Source organism: Sceloporus undulatus, chromosome 4, assembly GCF_019175285.1.
Source record: "Sceloporus undulatus isolate JIND9_A2432 ecotype Alabama chromosome 4, SceUnd_v1.1, whole genome shotgun sequence".
Classification (NCBI taxonomy): domain Eukaryota; kingdom Metazoa; phylum Chordata; class Lepidosauria; order Squamata; family Phrynosomatidae; genus Sceloporus; species Sceloporus undulatus.
The window spans coordinates 101,793,398-101,815,032 of NC_056525.1; the positions used below are offsets into that span (position 1 = coordinate 101,793,398).

General features: G+C 40.8%; 2 protein-coding genes across 3 annotated transcripts in view; both read right to left on the reverse strand.

The window, feature by feature from the left end:
• DDAH1 (dimethylarginine dimethylaminohydrolase 1) overlaps positions 1-21,635 on the reverse strand; it is a 336,716-nt gene that overhangs the window by 228,692 nt on the left and 86,389 nt on the right. The window lies entirely within an intron of this gene.
• On the reverse strand, positions 3,833-15,039 carry BCL10 (BCL10 immune signaling adaptor). 2 transcript variants are annotated; one of them, XM_042462206.1, is made up of 3 exons: positions 14,884-15,039; positions 8,144-8,432; positions 3,833-5,880 (listed from the first exon to the last, which is right to left on the reverse strand). In XM_042462206.1, the coding sequence occupies exons 1-3, from the start codon at positions 14,953-14,955 to the stop codon at positions 5,519-5,521; spliced, it is 723 nt and encodes a 240-aa protein (XP_042318140.1). In that variant the 5' UTR covers positions 14,956-15,039; the 3' UTR covers positions 3,833-5,518. The 2 variants fall into 2 exon arrangements, with proteins under 2 accessions (XP_042318140.1, XP_042318141.1); XM_042462207.1 differs by lacking the exon at positions 14,884-15,039 and adding an exon at positions 14,790-14,864 and having other exon boundaries at positions 8,144-8,307.

Genomic DNA, 21,635 nt, shown 5'->3' on the forward strand with positions numbered 1-21,635 from the left:
ATGAGGAACTTCCTCACAGTAAGAGCTCTTTCACAGTGGAATGCACTCTTCAGAGAGTTGTGGAGTCTCCTTCTTTGGAGGTTTTTAAACATCGGCCATCTGGCCACCTGTCAGGGGTGCTTTGACTGCGTTTTCCTGCATGGCAGGGAGTTGGACTGGACGGGCCTTGTAGTCTCTTCCAGTTTGTATTATTTGATATGCCCTGGGCATATTTGCTTTGTCTGAGCCTGAAAAATTTCCCACCTCTAAAATGGGTGTTTGAGCTCTCTCTCTCTCTCTCTCTCATTTGGCTTACCTCTGTTGCAAATTACAATACTGCAAGCAGGACTGCAACTCTGTGGAATCCCCATCCCTGGGAAAACTACCTGTTAAGCATCTACAAATGTTAAAGGCACCAGGCCCTGTGGAAAGAAAAGGCAGTTAAGAAAAGAGGTTCAGGGAGTACACACAACAATTTGGGTTGCAAGTTATGAATATTTGTAATACATGCAGATTCAGTTTTAACTATCTATAAAGCGACTTTTAAAAATGGAAAATTACTGAGGTAGGGGCTGGTTAGTCCTTTCACTTGCAAACATGATTTGCAGAAAGTGTAAATATTTGTGCAATATGTAAATGCAGCCGCCTGGATTTGGGCATGATATGCCCAATGGCATCGGTGACAGAATTGGGGGCATACTTATCAAATTTGCAGATGACACCAAATTAGGAGGAGTAGCTAATACCCCAGAGGACAGGATCAAGATAATCGATTAGAAAGCTGGGCTCAAAGCTAACAAAATGAAAATCAACATGGGGAAATGCAAGGTACTGAACTTAGGGTGGAAAAATGAAATGCACAGATATAGGATGGGGGACACTGACTTAAAAAACTACATGTGAAAGAGATCTAGGAGTCCAAGCAGCCCACAAGTTGAACATGAGTCAACAGTGTGATGTGGCAGCTAACAAGGCCAATGCGATTTTAGGCATCAATAGAAGTATAGTATAGTGTCTAAATCAAAGGAAGTAATAGTGCCACTCTATTCTGCTCTGGTCAGGCCCCACCTGGAATATTGTGTCCAGTTCTGGTCACCACAATTCAAAAAGGATTTTGAGAAACTGGAGCATGTTCAAAGGAGGATGATTAAAATGGTGAAGTGTCTGGAAACCATGCCCTATGCTGAATGACTTAAGGAGCTGGGGATGTTTAGCCTGGAGAAGAGAAGATGATATGATAATCCTGTTTAAATATTTGAAGGGAGCAAGCTTGCTTTCTGCTGCTCCAGAGACCAGAACACAGAACAATGGATGCAAGCTCCAGGAAAAGAGATTCCACCTCAACATTAGGAGGAACTTCCTGACAGTAAGGGCTGTTCGACAGTGGAACACACTCCCTCGGAGTGTAGTGGAGTCTCCTTCCTTGGAGGTCTTCAAAGAGGGGCTGGATGGCCATCTCTCGGGGATGCTTTGATTGTGTATTCCTGAATGGCAGGGCGTTGGACTGGATGGCCCTTGTGGTCTCTTCCAACTCTATGATTCTATGAGAGAGAGAAAAATACTACCGAAAGGGGAAGAGGGCTAGTGATAGTGGGGAGGGTTTCTAAACCAAGTGAGGCTAGTTATTTGTTGTGCCACCAGAGCTCTCTGAGAAAGAAGGCTAAATTTCTCACAAAGCTACAATTTCTAGAATTTGATAGCATTGAGCATTGGCAGTTAAAGTGGTGTTGAGAATTATTTCTGCAGAGCAGATGCTGCCAAATTTGCCATGTCACAGCTGCTGAGAAGGTAAAACAAGCATAGTTTGAGGAATGGTGGGATAATAAAGAGCATAATTTATTAAAATAGGATGCTATTTAATATTACTGTTTTTCAGACATACAAATTGTATCACCATAGTTGCCAAATCAGAACGTCTAAGAATAACATTTTGCAACACCTCTTAACTCCACCCATGTAATTTCCTCTGTATTGAATGTATTTTTCTTGTTAAATTTTGCAGTTTCACCACCCAAGCTACCATTTACTCCAACTTTTTCTTCTGCTTTTTTACACAGCCTGTTCCTAGATTTTGCACACCACCTCAAATTTAGGCATATATGTACTGGGCACATATGTGGCTGCTGAAATGCAGCATTTGGAAGGGAAAAAAACCAAAAAAATTCAAAAACACAGTTAATAAAGGGGGCTTACAGGTTCCCATTTTTAAAACCCCCCCCCCCCCCCCCCCCGCAACAATCTCATTCTTATTTTTTGGGGCAAATGCAGAAATTGTTACTCTGGTCACAAATACGTTTTTGCTTTGACATTCACTCCCACGCTTTCCTCAAAAACATTAAAAAACAGTTACCACTGAACTGAAAGCAAGGTGAGCACATGGAAATTACACTAGCAAACCTTTTTTTAAAATCAATTATATTCACTAGAAATCGGACAGCTCTACCATCAGGATGGCAGCAAAAAGTTGGCAGAGAGAGCTGCACACCACTGCAGTCTTCCCTATGCTGCCTAACATAGCCTTCAGGTTCAGTGGAGGTTGCTGTCTTATTATCAGTATTGGCTGGCTGTATGTCGTAATAATAAATGATTGATTGATTATCAGTACTGAAGAAAGATTTAATGGGCATGCTGATTTAACAATTAATCTACAGAATGGGAGAATGCTTTCTTCTTTGTGTCAGGCAGCAAAATATCTTAGACTGGCTCCACTAAAATTAATTCTTCTCCTAGGCTCAGTGTTAACCAGAAATATTTGTGATTTACACAAACTGACAATTTTTTTTAACACACACACACACACACATATATAAAGTTGTTTTAGGGTTGGAACAGACAGGTCAAAATAAAGCTGCTTCGGGTCACTTTGGAGGTATGCTGTTTAAATGACACATGCCTCTTAAGAGGCCAGAAGCTGCACCAAAGTTGCGCTCCAGCCCTTAGGACTGGAGCGTGGCTTTGGTGCAGCTTTTGGCCTCTTAGCATACCACCAAAGTGACCTGAAGCAGCTTTATTTTGGCCTGCCTGTTTGGGCCCTTAGACTGCATCTGAACTGCAGAATTAATGCAGTCTGATACTCTGTTAGCCATTGTGGCTCAATCTTTAGGATTTGTAGTTTAGTGAAGTATACAGCCTGGTCTGTCAGAAAGCTCTTGTGCCACAACAAACTACAAATCCTAGAATTCCATAGGACTGAGCCATAACAGTTAAAGTGGTGCTGAGCTGCATTAATTCTGCAGTGTGGAAGCAGCCTTATTTTATATTTTAACCATTAATAATACAATCATTCCCAAAGATTTTCATTTTATACAACAATAGTTGAGACTATTCTAGAATTTATATTATTCAAAATACAGTAGAGTCTCGATTATCCGACATAAATGGGTGGGCTGATAGTCGGATAGCCGAAAATGTCAGATAATCCGGAAGGGCCAAATAAAGCCTTGAAATCACTATGAATTGCAAACTCGCCCTGCTCGCTGCCGTACTTAGGGCCGTGTTTTGGGACAAGACTTCACTCGCCCTTCTCTCCTTGCCCGTCGTGGCCGCCATATTTGGGAGCATGTCTGGGGGGGGGGGGCGCAGAAATGCCTAGAGCCACACTCCCAAGCAGCTACAACACCGGATAATCCGGGATGTCGGATGACTAAAGGACGGATAATTGATACTCTATTGTATGCCTAAGGGTAGCTGCATACAAAGTATTCACTCACAAAAGTTTTGACAAATAGATTAAACATATTGTAAGAGAAAAATCCCTGATGTATGTAATTCCAATATCTAGGAAGTCATGACACATTTTCAGAAGGAAACACCACCCTGCAAGGGAGACTCATTACTTCACAACTACCGTATGTAAACATAAATTTGCTTATTATTTACCAACATATACAGCAGGCTATCAAATACATTTTTATCAAATAAAAACATCACCAAGGAACTTTGACCAAGGTAAGTTATGAAACAGGCACACTGTCTCAAAGACTTAACAAAATCATAGAATCATAGAGTTGGAAGAGACCACTAGGGCCATCCAGTCCAAAAGCAAGCTCATCTTGAATTGAAGACAGACTAGTGTGTTCTGAGAGAGTGACTAATCTGTTGTTACATAAAACTTCTTCAGTCTCTTATCAAATATCGATAAAATACTGGCCTGAAATCCTATACACACTTATCAGGGAATAAACTGTACGGAACTCAATGGGACTTGCTTCTGAGTAAACATGCACAGGACAGATTGGTTAGTGTAACTAACCTTGGTAATTTAATGCACATTTTATTCCAAATGCTTGTTTAAAAAAATACAAAGATATATTTATCACGTTTCTTGATATCAGCAGTCTCAAAGAAAGTCAACTTTCTGTTGGCTTGAAACAATCTTAATTTTAAATTACAAAAGGTACTGCTTCCCTGAGGTCCAGAAAGTGTATATGTAGTATCTATAGCAAAAGAACGGAAAAGAAAAGGCAAAAAATGTAACACTTGTTTGCTACTTGGATAATGCTCATTTTTAAATTGTGTACTTTTGAAATTGGACAGACTTCCATATTTTCATTTTAGCAATTGGAGACAAACATGTCCCCCTTGTGACTGCATGGTGGAAAGTCTCTTTGGATTTGTTTTACCTTGGAAAAGTGAAGACTTTTTTTTAAAAGAGATTTTAAAGATTTTTGCTTAAAAATGCAACTGTACACATAGCTATTTGAGATAAGCTCCACCGAGATGACTGGAACATGTTCTCACAGTAAAGTAATTATATTTTAAGCACCATGGTCTGAAATTGCTAAGACTATGAACGCTAAGTACCCAGAATGTTTGTTTTTACTTACTTTAGCCAGTCAAACATTATATTGTTAAGTACATCCTTAAACTCCCCTTGACGTTTAACTGAACCAAAGGTTACTCAGAAGATTGTATCTGATTCCAACAGTATTTACCAAATGAAGAAATGAGGGATTTGTTCAGTCAAATGAACATACACCAGAAAAGGGAAACACCCTATGACAGATTACTAAGCAATCTTTTTGCACTCAACCAGTCACCACCCTGTTGCAATACAAGCAATGCTCTCCCCTCTTTGTTAAGGGCTTCTTCACTTTTAACTAATATTAGTCAAGCAAAGTATAGCAGCCCTCAGTATGAACTTTATACAGTAGTTTTAAACAGAATCTGTAAAATCCCCTTTTAAGAATTCTATTTTAACATCTTCCCCTCCATCCTCATATTGTTTTTAAAAAGAAGACTACCCTTAAGAGCCTTTCAGGCTGTTATCTTGGGACTCTCTTCTGAACAATGTATAGGACTGTACAGTGAAATGAACAATTAATGAAAGCAACCTAATAAACAGTCAAAGTAATTACAGAAAACATTTCATTTTAATTTAAAAAAATATTCCCTAAAACACTTAATGGATCCAGTAAGTTCTTTGAAAATGAAGATATTCAGCACTTTCTCGAACCATGGCTTTACAAGTTTAGATTTTTTTTGGTAGAAATACACAAGGCACCCAATATAGTATTACTCAACTACTCAAAAAACGAGTTCACTGAGGAAGAAGTGAGCGGGATCTTAAAGGCAGAAAGGGATTGTCACTTGAGGTTGTACATGTTTCCTCTTGTTCGTTCTGCAATTGTGGTGGAAGAGGTGGAGCCCCAGAATCGCCAGGTCCAGGAAGGGTGGCTGAGAAAACTGAATTTTCCATACTTCCAACTTCTGTTATAGGTAAATTCATTGAACAAAGAGAAGCAGCAGATACGAATGCAGCTGTACTATATTCTCCAGTAGGAACGTAGGTTGTTTCTCTGTCTTTTCGGCTTTCAAACACATTTGAGTCATTTGACTGGGACCTAGAGAGATTGTTGGTTTGCTGACATACTGTAGCCATGCAGTTGCTACAGCCCAGTCCTGTAATAAACACAAATCAGATTATTTGTATAAGCGTACTTTTTTAAAAAAAGGCCTACAAGAGACTGTTATATGTTGTCATATCGTCTTGCAAGCCAGTCTTGCTCCAACTTAATATTTGTGAGATAACAAGTTCATAGGGGAATTTTAGCACTAGCAATAGCAGCTTCATTTATATACTGCTTCATACCGCCTAAGCAGTCTCTGAGCGGTTTACTACTGTATCTAATTGCCCCCAACAAGCTGGGTACTCATTTTAGTGACTTCAGAAGGATGCAAGCCTGAATCGAGCTTGAGTCCCTGGCTGGTACTGAATTCATAACTTTATGGTTTATGATGGAATGGCTGCAGTTCAGGCATTTAACCACTGTGCTACCAGGGGTCCTTTTAAAGGGCTTATGTGCAGCCTATGTGTCCATGTTCTAGAAGAGTTTCTTCCTGACGTTTCGCCAGCATCTGTGGCAAATAAAGTCTGAGAAACTGATACCTTCCAGGAAATACAGAATGTAAAATACAAATAGATACTTCTCCACATGTTATGATAATATTGGTTACTAGGCAAAGGCAGGAAGGTGGATTATTGGTGGGTGCAAGGGACAATTTTTACCCTCATGGAAGACAACTTTTTGTCACTATCTGGCTTTGATTCTCAATTGGGGGGCAACCTTTTTGGTTTGGGATTTTGGCTTGCAGGAGTGGCTGTTTTGAGGTAAACAGTCACTCTGGAGTAGTAACTATTTACTATATGTGGTGTGTTCTTTCCACCAGATTTTTAATGGCCCAAGGGGTGGACTTTTGTAGGATCCAGGGAAGAGGAAGTTGCAGTCCTCTTGGGGTTCTCATAGAGCAGTGGTTCCCAACCTGTGGGTCGGGACCCCTTTGGGGGTCGAATGACCCTTTCACAGGGGTCACTTAAGACCATTGGAAAACACATATTTGCATGTAGCAATGAAAATAATGTTATGGTTGGGGGTCACCACAACATGAGAAACTGTATTAAAGGGTTGTGGCATTAGGAAGTTTGGGAACCACTGTCATAGAGGGTAGGATGCTCAATGCCCACTACTGAAAACATAGGTTAATAACATTTAATTTGAGAAAACAGTTTTGAAATGTATAGATCTTTATTGGCTGGGCAAAGTTAAGCTGTTAGAATTAATAGTAGTTCCTGATTTTCTGTGGAATGGTCTGCTTTATAGTTCAAAGCCTGATCAGTAGATTAAGTTGTTTGACCAGCTGGCCAAAGACAAATTGCTTGGTGTTAAGAGATATCTGGCAAAACCTAGGAGATAAATAACTACCTGAAGCATTTCTTTCTGTGAGCTAGGTTAGGAAAATGCCTTAAAAGAAGTAGCTCTTTCCAACTCTTGAGGACTGATACTAGCCGATCTGCTTTTTGATGTGTTGCATAGGAAGGTATTCAGTACAACATCACACAACTTACTGACTGGGTGCATTGGCACACTAGGAAAACTCCTTTCCATTGCTAACACGTGGCTGCTCCCATCCTCCATCTCTGGGGCCTGAGACTCTGCATAAGGACACTGCTACATTCTGCCAACTTCATGCAGCATCCCAACCAGTCCCTCCAATGAAATCTTAAGAAACAGAGAGACTACAAGCACTGGCCCCACCTTCCCTGTTCAATATTGCCTACACACTGAGAGCTTCCTTATAAAGGGGATTCCTGTTCAACATGAATAGGTTCTCTCTGTGATTGGAAATGCTGATTCTACAGCCAACATATGGCATGCCTCCTCTCTCTTTATTAGCTCTGGAACAGGGACGTAGCCAAGGGGGGGGGGATCTGGGGGTCCAGACCTCCCCCCCTCCATTAGAAAAATGAATGGTGTGTGCTGCCGCGCTGCCGCACTCAAGCCCCATTATAATGGTGGCACTTAGTCTGGACACCCCCCCCCTTCCTAAAATCCTAGCTATGTCCCTGTCTGGAAACAGCCAAGCTTTTTCAAAGCTAATCACAGAAGGGCCACTGGACCAGAAAGTCAAAGCAATGGGAGTGTCTACATTGCACATGCGTATGAGAGAGAAGGAAGGTTGTATATGTCTGTCTGTGTGTGAAGAAAAAGAAGCTGCATACCTCCTGACTACTGTGGCCCTTGGAAGAAAAAGTGTTCAACCATTCCAGATTTATGGGATCATCAAGATTTGATACTCAATTCCACTTCCCTTTACTGCAAAGAATTTTCAAATACTAAAACAAGTAAGTAATACCAATATAAATAATTCAGTTATTGAATCTTACCTTTAAGGCTTTTTAGTTTTTCATTTTTTGCTTTCAAAACAGCATCAGTTATCTTTTCTAAGAGGAAGTTCTGTGTTCCTTCACGTCTGATGGATCCTACCAAAGCATCTAGTCCTTTTGGATGTTCTGCTAAGTAATCCAACAACTTCCCAGCCTTCTTCCTACTTGAAGATTGACAAGAGATTTCTTCAGTGTCCTCTCTACTGAGTATTTTCCTTGAACGTAGATAATCAAAGTGTCTGTCTGCAATTATTTTGTCACACAGATAGTCTCGCAGCCATTCTAAAACCTGGCATAAAGATAAGACCCATGTTAGTGACAGCTGAATTGCTTGTCATCTGAACTAGGGATGTGTGCTACTGTAAAAAGGGAATCCAATACTCAGGAGCAGTGAACTAAAACAATATGCACAACATGAAACATAAATTTAGGCAAAAATGTCAGATACATTGCTTGGTGCACAAGTGATGAGCTAAGTTCTGAGTTCAAATCTCAGTTTACGCACAGAGTAATTGAGTAATGTACAGTATTTCACAAAGCTGATTGAAAGAGCTAAGAGTTACTGTCTAAAGTGCTCTGACCATCTAGAAAAAAAATTCAAGACGTATTCAGATATACCTCAGTTAACTAAGTAGAAGAGATTCTAAGCATTAGTTTTTAAAAAGAAAATTTGGCACCAGAGGCAGAAATAACATGGAAAATACAGGAATAAACTCCTATGCCACAAAAAAGAGGAGCAGTTGAAAGTATTTCAGCAAAGTTTTCATTCAAACAATATGGACAGAGATAATGAAACAACCAGGTCAGAGAATCCTTGCAGAAATAAGCAGAAATCTTGTTGTTGTGTACCTTCAAGTCATTTTTGACATACGGTGACCCTAAGGTGAGTCTATTGTGGTGATTTCTTGACAAGTTTTTTTAGAGGGGGTTTGCCACTGCCACCCTCCAAGGCTGACAGCATGTAACTTGCTCAAGGTCACTGAATGGGTTTCATGGCTGAGCTGAGAATTGAATCCTGGTCTCCAGCAGTCATAGGGCCAAAGAAGACTGTAAAAAAGCAGGCTTCCCAGCGGCTTGGGGCTATGGCGTAACCACAACACCCACCCCAAAGCCTGCAGGAAGATAGCACCACACCGTCTGGTCATTTACATGGCAGCTGCTTTACGGTGCTCTGGTGGCAAGACGTGTAGATACTGCATGCCGCAGGAGCACTGCAAAGTCGTGGCGGTAGTGGAAAAGCCAGCTTTTGCCAGCTGAAAAAGGAACGGCTTTCTGCCACTTCTTTTTGTGCTGGCAAATAGCCAGATTAGTGCCACAGTATGTGGTTGCCACGGCACACAGCTCCACAGCAGCCCCAATCTGGCGGTTTTGGGTAGTCTGTTTCGTCCCATATTCCAACATTCAAACTACTATGCCACACTGGCTCCAATATCGATAGGTGTAAAAATGAAACAATCAGGTCAGGTAATCCTTACAGATGTAAGCAAAAACGTTTTGAGCCTGCTAGAGACATGTGAAAGCTTCTTTCAAATGCATCAAGGATGATTTTTAAAATGTCACCAGCCTCTTTACTTATGATTTCCATTTGGTAGCCACATTTACAAAGTTATGTTTCCTTAATGTAATGGGGGTAGCTAGTGAGGCAGCTTTTCTGCTTTCTCCTTTTCTTTATGTTTTCCTGTTCATGCATGCTTAGTAAGGGATTCTAGAGACAGCTGCTGTCTATTTTGTCTGTTCGTAAGCAGCCACACAAGGCTACAACAGGATTAGATAGTGTAGAATACTGTGATTTCCCAGCTCATGCATTACATTGTTTACTGTAGACATGCTTTGGCAAACTGATACAGAAAGTATGTGTTTCTCCAGCTTTTCTTTACCATTCTCCTAGTGCCAATGCTGTTAAAAAAAAAAAACAAAATCATTCCAGCCAGACAAGGAGGGAAAGCAGAGTCTGAGAGCATAAAAACACTTTGTAAAAAGAAGCTTCTTTGACAGAGGCTTTGTTAACTGATGCATGCCCCTATTAAGCATTAGAACAAAGACTTCAAACTAAAAAAAGAAAGGTCATGCCACATATCTGGCAAAGAATACTACAGTGTTTTGCATCATACTCTTCTGCAGCCACAACAGTGATCTCCGTCTCACCTACTCACAGCTGAAAGAGGAACAGAAAATGAAGCTATGAGTAATTATGGGGCATAAGTCTGACATTCATTACTAGTACAGAGCAGAAAAATAGTATTCAAATTAATGATCTTGAATTTTTCAGATACAAAAGAATGCAAGTAGATAATTTCTAGTCAGCATCGATAGTAAAAGCTTTTTTTAAAAAAAAAGAAACACAATTTTTGTACCACACCATCTTGTGTGCTTGTTTAATTCAGGGTAGGCTGGTTTAAACCATATGATTAAAAAAATACACTCCTGTTTTTTAATTAATTATTCATACACAAACACACATGTTTTAAATGTCTGATCGTTCCTACTATTTTCCAGCCCTCTTTCTGTAACAAGGACTATGTGAATGTAAACATTTTAACTGCAACAATTTATTGCCAGTTGTTTACTGTTAGATCAGTATGTAGTCTCTGTTGCTTTTTTACGGAGCTCCTTTCGCTGCGTGTATCGCTGGCGCTGCTTTTACACAGCCGCGCCAGCGATACAAAAGAGAAAGGGGCCGAGTGGCCCCTTTCTCTCTTTCCCTGCAGCTGTCAGGGTGTCTTGGGGCATGAAGCCCCAAGGACACCCTTTTCCAGGCCGTGGGGAAGTGGCTTTTTGCCACTTCCCTGAGGCCTGGAAAAGTGGTGGATCGGGGCCTCCGGGGCTGTTGCTGTGGCCACTAAGGCCCTGATCCGTCAGGGAAAGGGGCAGGTGCAGGCCACTCGAAAGGGGCGGTCTGTATCCTGCCATACTCCTCAAACTACTACCAAGAACTTATTCAGCAATACATTTCTTGGGAATCCTTATTTAAACATGATGTCTTGGTCTAAACATTAAAGTTAGTCTTTTTTTAAAATTAATACTTGTTTTAAATCTCCCTCCCTCTCTCTTTGTAGGGGTGTGTGTGTGTGTATAATGACACACACACACTTCTTCTGCAAAGCTTCCACTGATTAATACATTAGCAGTACAGTGGTGCCTCGGGTTACGAAATTAATTCGTTCCGCCATTCCTTTCGTAACCCGAAAATTTCGTAACCCGAAACACTTTCCCGTTAGTACTGGAAAGCCTATAGCTGCACTTTGCAGCATTTCAATTTCGCGCCGAAATGAATTTCGTAACCCGAAAAATATTTCGTAACCCGAAACAGTTTTTGCCAATCCAACTTTTTCGTATCCCGGAAATTTCGTAACCCGATCATTTCGTATCCTGAGGCACCACTGTAGGATGAATAGATGAGGAATGGGAAACAACATTTGGGTGAGTAAAGGGAAAGACAGTATAAAGTTGGCCCTCCACATTTGTGGATGTGACTTTTGCGGATTTGATTATTTCCAGTTTTGATTAATACGTTCTCTCTAGGAATCTCTAGCTCCTCCAGCACAACTCTGCCAGAAGCTGACCATAGAGGTGTGCTGGAGAACCTTCTCTAGGCATTTGTAGGTCCTCCAGCATGATTATTCAGGTAGATGTTAACCATAGAGCTGCTCTGGAGGACCTGAAGTTTCCTAGAGAGATGTTCTCTTAGGTAAAAAGAATAGCTTGTTATTTGTGGTTTTTCCACATTCACGGGGGTCCTTCCCCTCTAACCCAGCAAATGTGGAGGGAGCACTGTACTTAGCTTGATGGAAAAGAAAGAGCATCAGAGTGGGTGAAGAAAAGGAAGATCCTCAACAAGGAAGGAAGGAAAGAGCAGTGAGGCAAATTAGGGCACTAAGATTTGTAAGCTATGTGAAGCTGTGTGTTTCTGCTAGTTAAAGACTTCATAATTAGCCTGAAATATACACCAAATATACTCATATTGACTTTCAAGTGATGACAAACCCACACCTGTCCATCAATGCCATTAATAGACAGGTAGAAAGGTATGGAGGCTAAAGATCATCAAGGTGTTTAATTTAGAAACAAAAAGGCAATTTGCCATAAAGGTGTAACATTAATGTTATTAGCCTTTATAACAGGAAAAAACAAAACTGGATCAAGTGGAAGAAGAAAAATTACTTCCATTGACTCATGTGTGTGTCAAGCTCAACTACAAAAGAGGGGAATTCCTTTAAACTCTCCAGGAGAGCCTCCTACATACAAATCTGCAAACTGGGGCAGAGCGCATGCCATTGGGTTGACCTTCCTTCCTCTTTTCATGCTCTTCCAATTACGAACAAGCCACAAACCACAGGTTTTCCTTGATTCTGAATGAAAGACAGGAGGTTTACCTTCCTTCTCTGTTCCTTTTAGAGGCTGTTGCTAAGGGAGTTGATCATGTAGGAAAGCACACCACTGTTAAGACAGCTAAGTATAGGAAGTGATCAAGACCTGGTCCTTTGATTTCACCAGCCACCTGACTTGCCAAACAACAGCTTCATTCTCCAAATGACCAGTTTGCCCTCCAAATCCAGAGATTAGCTAATGCTAATTGCCAAAATGGAAATCCCAAGGTGTTTTGCTGAAAACCCTGTCAGTGGAGTGTTCATTGCTCACAGTTCTCTCCATTATATTCATTTCCAACACAGCCTTTATTCAAACCCTCTTTAGTTCCTATTGTCCTAGATTGCAAGGTCCTGGCTCAGTACAAGGGAATCCTGGGAATTGTCGTTTATTGTGGCAACAGAGCTCTCTGACAGAGAAGGCTAGATGTTTCCTAGCAAAACTACAGTTCCCAGAATAACCTTTGCACTGAGCCAGGGCAGTTACAGTGGTCTCATACTGGATTATTTCTGCAGGGTGTCTTGGATACAGGACAAAAGGCTGATGGGGCTGAGAGAACAAAGTGGGTGAAGAGAGCACAGGAACCTCTTGGGAACTCAAGGGGATGGGAGGTTTTTAAACAGAAAGGCCAGACATAGCATAAAGCATCTTCCACTGAATAGTGTGCTTTGAAAGGTTTTGGAAGCAAAAGCCCTGGCACCCAGTTTCAAGGAATCCCTCTCTTCTGCTGGTGTCCAGGAGGCTGGACTCAGGGATGTAGCTAGGATTTTAGGAAGGGGGGGGGGGTCCAGACTAAGTGCCACCATTATAATGGGGGGGGGGGGGGGGGGCGCAGCAGCCCACCCCATTCTTTTTTCGGGGGGGGGGGGGGGGGCCCGGCCCCCCAACCCCCCCCCCCCCCGGCTACATCCCTGCTGGACTGGGCCTGTTCTTTCCTACCTGAGTCCCCAACACAAAGAGATACACATTTCTCCTAGGTGCCAATTCCCACCCCAAGCTGTCTTCAATGACATGAAAAGCCACACCTCACAAAAACAAAACAAAACACAAAAACCCACCAGATCCTGGCGGTTAAGCAGGATCAGCTCTGGTTAGGACTTGGATGGGGAGCCGCCAAGGAACACCAGGTGCTGCAGGGGCTATATTTCAGAGGGAGGAACCGCCAAAGCCCACCTTTGAGCATCCCTTTCCTGAGAAAAACCACAACATTTGTGGTGTTTCTGTAAGTTGACAGACAACTTGAAGGCACACACACACACACATTTCCATCTATACTGTATTTGTTTTAAATGGTGTGAAGCACCTTGAAACCCAGCATTTTAATTTTAATGCTCTGTATGTTACCAAAATAACCTAAAGGCACTAGATCCCAGCTGATCTTGGAAACTAAGCAAGATCAGCCCTGGTTAGTACTTGGATGGGAGACTGCCAAGAAGTAACAGGTGCTGTAATGTATGTTTCAGAGGAAGGAAAAGCCATCCCTGGCTATTCCTTGCCTAAGAAAACCCTGTAAAATTCATTGTTGTTGTTAACTGCCCTCCTGTGGAAGAGGCATTTCCAAGCCCCCATGTCCTCCCCCTCTCTGCTGAGGTCCTATAGATTCAGGCCCATGACCATCTGGCCTGCTGCCTTCCTCTCTTTCCTAGCATTGTTCTCTTTCCTAATGAGGTGTCTCTTCTTGTGACAGCCTCAGTTTGATCATCTTGGCTTCCAGGGAGATGTCAGGCTTGGTTTGTTCAGGGACCCCTTTGTTGGTCTTTCTGGCTGTCCATGGTATCCTCAGCACTCTTCTCCAGCACTGCTTCTCAGATGAGTTGGTTTTCTTTTCACCCACTTTCTCCACTGTCCAGCTCTCACATCCATACATAGGATGGCCATAAGTCAACTTGAAGGCACACACATGCGGGCACTCACAGGCCCTTCACATACTAGATTACTACCCTCTTATAGCGCTGCTATTCCACTTTAGCTGCTCTGGCTGCCTCCTGCTGCATTCTGGGATTTGTAGTTGAGGGAGTGGCATTTAGAGTTCTCAGCCTCCCAGAACTACAAATCCCAGAATGCAACAAGAGGCAGACACAGCCATTAAAGTGGAATAGCAGCGCTATAAGAGGGCAGTGCGGAAATGTGGAAAGAAGCTTTACAGCAGCAAACAGGTCGGAGGTCAATAATAATGAATTCAAAGATATAGCCATGTTAGTCTGTGGACTCAGTATATCGAGAGCCAGCAAAAGACTTCTCCAGTGTGGATGCCGCCCAGGGCTCAGCCCTGTAGCCTCACCGGGAGTCACGCTCTCTCAGCCAGCCCCTCTGGACAGACCTTGCCAAGGAAGCCCCCATGCCAGCGCTGCCCTCCCTCGCTGCTCTCCACTTACTTCCTTCTTCACCTCCGCCATTTCGTCGTCGGTGAGGCAGCGCTCCGGAACCATCATCCCAGAGTCCGCCATGGCGGGGGAAGGAAATACCACCGAGCACGCCTTCAGCAGGAGAAGGAAGGACGGACAAAGCAGACGGGAAAGGCGGGGACCGGAAGGAGGCGGAACACCTGAAGCCTGGCCGAAGCCGCACGCCAGGACACGCTGCCCGCACTTCCGGTGCAGAGGAGGACGCCCCGCCCCCCGCGGGCCCTACGCCCCGCCCACTCCCTGGAGGCACAATCTTGCTCGTTAAGGTCTTTGGGACTTCAGCTCCCAGAATCCCACGCTATTGGCCAACGGGGCTGAGGCTCCTGGGAGTTGAAGTCCAAAATTCTCTTAAAGGACACAGTTTGGGGGCCACTCTGAAGGAAAGAAGGACCAGAGACTGGAAGTAAGCAGAACACCTAAGGCCGCCAAGAGAAGCTGCCCGAACTTCCGGTGCAGAGAAAGACACCACGCCCACTCCCTGGAGGCACAACTGTGCCCTTTAAGGGATTTTTGGACTTCAGCTCCCAGAATCCCAAGCTATTGGCCAACATAGGTGAGGCTTCTGGGAGGGGAAGTCCAAAATTCTCTTGGGAGGAAGGAAGGAAGGACCAGAGGTGGACCCCCGTTTCCATCTTTCTGTCCGGGAGGAGTTCCATAACGTCCTCCATTTGTGTGTGTGTGTGTGTGTGTGTGTGTGTGTGTGTGTATACATATATTATAAATATAATATATATTTAATTAAAAATTTAAAAAGTATATTTAATTAAAATTAAATTTTTTATATATATTATATTTAAAGATTAAAATTAAAAATTAAAATAAATAAATAAAAATATAATATGTTTGTATAATATTTCCTATAACATCCAGTTATGTTTTTGTGCTGGCTGTGTGCCATAATAAATAAATTAAATCAATTAAATTATGTTTTGTGGATAGATTTTAGAAACCTTTGAAAGAAATGTGTGTTAATATTGTTTTAATATGTTTTAAACATTTTATTTTATTTTATTAAAAAAAATCTGATGCTTTTCACATGTATTTTGTTATTATTATTATTATTATTATTATTATTGCAGTGATTTTAATTCTGTTTTAAATGTATTTTATTTTATTTGTTTGTTGCTAGGATTTATATCCTGCCTTTCTCCTTCGCAGTGGCATTCGGTGTGTATTTTAAAAAGGCAAAGCTAAAACATTGATTACAAAGTTGAAAAACAAACAAACAAATCAATAAATAAATACCCAAAAATAAAATAACAATCAAATAAACAATTAAATAAATACCAAACTTAAAACATAGCATAACAACAACAGTTAAAAAAACAGTGTACTATTTTTGTATGCTTTTAATTGTACTGTTGTTGTTTTTCTCATGTTGTAAACTATCCAGAGTTTTCATTTGGAAAAAGGACAGATTATTATTAATTATTATTATTATTATTATTTATAATGTGGTGTGGAAATTGTATATATTGTTGTATTTTTTAAAGGTTGTATGCCGCTTTGATTGTGGTAACAAAAAGCGGGATATAAATACAAGTTTTATTTATTATTATTATTATTATTATTATTATTATTATTATTATTATTACTGTTTTTAACTATGCTGTTTTTAATCTATGTTTTAATGTTGGGGCTATTTAGTTATTTTTTTAAATCAATGTTTTAGCTCTGTCTTCTTTAAATATACTTTTGTAAGGCATCTGGAATCTCACTGTGAGAGAAAAAGGTAGAATATAAATCCTGGAAATAATAAATAAATAAATAAATAAATAAATAAATAAATATTCTCTCTCTCTCTCTCTCTCTATATATATATATATATATAAACAAGATTATTAATAATTAAAAACAATACACAACAAAACACTCGTTGAGATGTTTTAATGTAATATAATAGTGAGCGAAATTGAACTCATGACTAATATTAATTGCAGTGTCAACACCAACACTAACAGGAAAACAAAAGGAAAAGAAGAAAAGACAAAAAGGGGGGAAGGGAAAGGAAGAGGAAAAAAGAGAAGTTAAAAATAAAATAGAAATAAAAACAAAGCAGAAATTTCTGAAGCAGAGATTCTCATGCCATTTGCTGGATGAAAAGAAAGATGAACTAAGTCAAAGGTTTTAGGGTTGGATGTGAGATGATGATCTTAATATCTGGAATATCTTAAGTAATATCTGGAGGAGATCCGCCACATAACATCTTTGGAGGCCTTTAAGAAGGCAGTAAAAACGGATCTCTTCTGGCAGGCATTCCCAAATTGACCTCGTCACAATGTTCACTCTATTATTGTTTTTAATGGTATTTTAAGGTGGGAGGGAGATAGGGAATTGGATTTTATATGTTTTGCTATGTTTTTACTTGTGGTTTGATGTGTTTTATTTTTATTGTTCTTATGTTTGTTGTTACCCGCCTTGATCCAATACAGGGAGAGGAAGGATACATATATTATTATTATTATTATTATTATTATTATTATTATTATTATATTGTCTGCCTGTTCTAGTGAGAGATTGTCAGAAGAAGGCTTCACAGTCATTGAAGGTTGCCAGGTTCCAGTCTTAAGCTGTGGATTTTGCTGATTTTATGCCACCTTATTTATTATTTATGTTTCTGCCTCCCATATACTCTGTTGTGTTCAGCTATAGGTGGGGGCATTGGTTGTTAACTGCCCTTGAGTTGATCTCAATCCATAGCAACCCTGTGGATGAGACATCTCCAAGAACCCTTGTCCTTCACTGCTCTGCTCAGGTCCTCTAAACTCATATCCATGATCTCTTTAATAGAGTCCACCATCCAGCATGTGGCTTTCCTCTCTTTCTACTTCCCTCCACCTTTCCTAGCATTAGCATCTGGAAACCATGCCTTATGAGGAAAGACTTAGGGAGCTGGCTATGTTTAGCCTGGAGAAGAGATGGTTCAGAGATGATATAATAAAGTATTTGAAAAGGTGTCACGTTGAAGATGGAGCAAGCTTGTTTTCTGCTGCTCCAGAGGCTAGGGCCTGGAGCAATGGATGCAAGCTACAGGAAAAGAGATTCCACCTGAACATTAGGAGGAACTTCCTGACAGTAAGAGCTGTTTGACAGTGGAACACACTCTTTCCTCAGAGTGTAGTGGAGTCTCCTTCTTTAGAGGTGTTTAAGCAGAGGCTGGATGGCCATCTGTTGGGGATGCTTTGATTGTGTATTCCTGCATGGCAGAACGGGGTTGGATGGCTCTTGTGGTCTCTTCCAACCCTATGATTCTATTGTTTTTTCTTAGTGAGTCCTCCTTTCTCATGATGTGCCCGAAGTATGACAGCCTCTGTTTGGTCATCTTGGCTTCCAGGGAGATCTCTGGCTTGATCTGTTCTTGGATTCATTTGTTTTGTCTTTTCGGACATCCACACGATTTGCAGCACTCTTCTCCAGCACCACATCTCAAATGCATTGATTTTCATCCTATCCCCTTTTTCACTGTCCTGCTCCCACATCCATATAGTTATAGGGAATGTGATGGCTTGTATGATTCTAACTTTTGTGCTGAGTTGTGTATCTTTGCATTTTAGTATCTTTTCTAGTTCATTCATAGCCACTCTCCCCATCCTTGATCTTCTTCTGAATTCCTGGCTGCAGTCCCCTTTTCTATCAGTATTTGATTTCCCAAAACACTGATTTCTTCCTTATGAATTTACCTGAACCTTAAGATCTCTGCGGTGAAGATAAACTGTTGGAGTTTATAACTTGGTATGTCTGAATGTTTATTTTGGAATGGCTGAATATAGATTCCTTGTCCAGACTATTTATGCAGCTCTGTGCTGAATGAAATTGGAAACTAGGAACAAATTTTAGCACCTTAACTATTAGCTAAGTTTGCTGGCAAACTTGGACATATCCAGACGGAGTGAATGTTGATTGCTGTTTGTGCAATTCTGATTTTTAAAGAGGTAATACCTGGATGACATTTCTGTTACGCCAAAGCGTTCAGTGGCAATTTCTGGCACAAGTGGCAACATTTTATTTCCACCCAGAAGGTGATTAAAAAAAACAATCCAGGAAATATCACAGCAAATAATCCCCCAATGGTTCGATACCTATGATTCATATTGGTTTCTATTGTCATTTTTCTTCCTCCTTCCTGGTTAGGAGAGCACAGCAGGTCCTTTACAACACTTAAGATGTTCAGATTACTTTTCTTTTGATATCTCTGTGAGTTGTGATGCTCACACACGTCAGCACTGTGAATAAAGATGGAATCAATGATACAGTTGTATTCAAAACATGCCCCAAAACATGCAGAATTTTATCCCACTTTATCTTGGGTTTATCTGCATCAGTTATTCACACATCTGACAATGTGAATCTTTTAGGAAAACTTGAAAAAAAAATCAATTATCCCAGGTTTTGTGGGGGTTTTTTGGCAGCTCCCTCTGAACATAATTGGATGCATTTGAAATCCATGTGAACAACACAGATGTCTTGCCCAAAATCACCCAGTGGGTTTCCATGGCTGAGTGGGGGATTCGAATCCTGATCTCCAGACTTCAGAGCCATAGTCCAATGCTCAAACCACAACTCATTCATTCCTTGGTAGATCTGCTTTTATTTTTCTGTACCTTTTCCTCCACATTTTTGTTTTGAGTTTGATAATGAGAGGAGCACTGGAACTAGGCTTGTTCAGAGTTCTGATCGTCTTTTCATGTCAAGTTGATGGCTCTTTCCTATAACTTTCTTCCCTCACACTTTCATCTTTGCAGGTAGACTTTGCATTGCTTTTACAATAATTTGATTGTACTAAGAGAAGTCACCTTTTAAGTAGGTGGCAGGCTTTTAAGCAAAATCACAGCATGTACACAGATAGGAATGTAGCAATTATAAGCTTTGACTGTTCTTCTAAAGATGTTTTCTCATAGTTACAGAAAGAGCTTTCATCTCTGCTTATGGCCTTGTTAACGTCTGGTTTTCCCCACATTAAACTTGATTCTTCATAAAAAAATAAATAAGAATCCCTGTTTTTTATTTCCTCAATGCAAAACCCATCTTCATACAATGGAAGTGATACCAGTATATACTATTCCATCATCATCAGTCAATGATGGGACTGTGGAAAAGTACTTGCCTGTCACCTTATGATCTTCCTCCTTGTGTGCCAGGGTAGCTCTTTCACCCCTTTTCTTTAGAAAGTTATCAGATATAGTATAGACCCTCTGGAAAATGCAACATAAATATAAAAAATATTGGATTACCATTGGCCTTCCACATTTCCAGGCTTGATTATTCACAGATTTGATTATTCAGGGATTATTTGTTGCTGCCTCTGCTGTTGCCCTATGCCACGTTTAATAGGGACTGCAAGCCTTGTGATACAGAGTCTGTAAATATGTGGCAAGGCTTGTAAGTTCCCATTAAAAATGGCATAGGGCAGCAGTGGAGGTGGTAGCAAGCACCACCAGCTGCTTGCTTCTGCCTTGCAAAGTAACCCATCATCTTGAACGTATCTACAGTGGGTTGACTGCATGGATCGTACTTTTGTGTGTGTTAAATATGTTGTGTGTGTAGGGGGGAGAAGTAGAGTTATTTGCAGTTTTTTCACTTTTGCAGGGGCTCTCCCAACCCCAGCAAATGTGGAGGGCTGACTGTACTGTTAATGTGCTCAACATGGGGCTGCCTTTGGACAGTGTTCAGAAACTTCCCCTGGTCCAGTATGTAGAGATCTTGTAGCATCTTTGAAAGTAACTGAAAGAAATAATTTGTCAACATGAGCTTTTGTAGGTTTCAGTTTACTTTCTCTACTGATACATCTGAGGAAGGAGACTTAAGTCTACGAAAGCTCATGCTGCCAACTTTTTTCCTTAGTCTCAAAGGTGCTACAAGATCTCTCTACATACTGATTCTACAGACTAACATGGCTATATCTTTGAATTCTTCCCCTGGTCCAGAATATTGTGCCTAGATTGCAGTCTCATTCTCAGGACATCAGTTACGTGGAGTTTAGAATTCCCTTGTTATAATGACACTATTAGCTAGCAATCTGTTTCAACAAACAATTTCGAATGGTGGTTATGACCAGTAATGGCCTATATAACCCCAGTCCAAGCTATTTGGGGGAACACCAAACATATTCTCCAGCATGAGCTTGTTCAGTGTTTGATATATACAGGGGAGGCCTTCTCTTGGTCCTGCCACCCTGAGAGGTGTGTTTGAGGAGGACATGGAGGAAGACCTCCCTGGGGGCTGGTCCAAGACCTCTGAACTCCTTTCCAAGTGAAGCTAGATCTCACTCTTGTCTTTGCACTAGTGAGAGCAAAGACCTCCCCATTCAAAGCTTTCAGGCTTTTTGCAATTAGCTGATTGCCAAGGAAAGGACTTTTAGGTAAATGGCGTTATATGTGTGTATATCTGTTTATATATACACACACACACACATATACACTCAGCCTTCAACAAACATACTTTAAAATATTATAATTAATTGTGTTTATTGTTGTTTCTGAAGTGTTGAGGCAATGTAGTCTGATTTCAAGGACCTTTATACTGTTGGAAGGCAAAGGTATTTTTGATGATGATTATGAATATTATATAAAAGAAGATTATGCTTTTGGCTACACACACAGCTGTAGTGAAAGTGTCCAAATACAGTTCTCTCCCTTTCAAATCTTCCCTTCAAATTCCTTTGTTCCAAATGGCAATTTTTGAATCAGTGTGCTCAACGGCATCACTAACAGATCTAATTTTCT

Excerpts from the sequence above, each read along its gene's own strand:
- BCL10 (XM_042462206.1), bottom strand. The coding sequence starts at position 14,955 with ATGGCGGACTCTGGGATGATGGTTCCGGAGCGCTGCCTCACCGACGAC. Across the intron at positions 8,433-14,883 it reads TGGCGGAGGTGAAGAAGGAA|GTTTTAGAATGGCTGCGAGA; the intron begins GTAAGTGGAGAG and ends TCTTTATGCCAG. Across the intron at positions 5,881-8,143 it reads AAAACTAAAAAGCCTTAAAG|GACTGGGCTGTAGCAACTGC; the intron begins GTAAGATTCAAT and ends TGTTTATTACAG.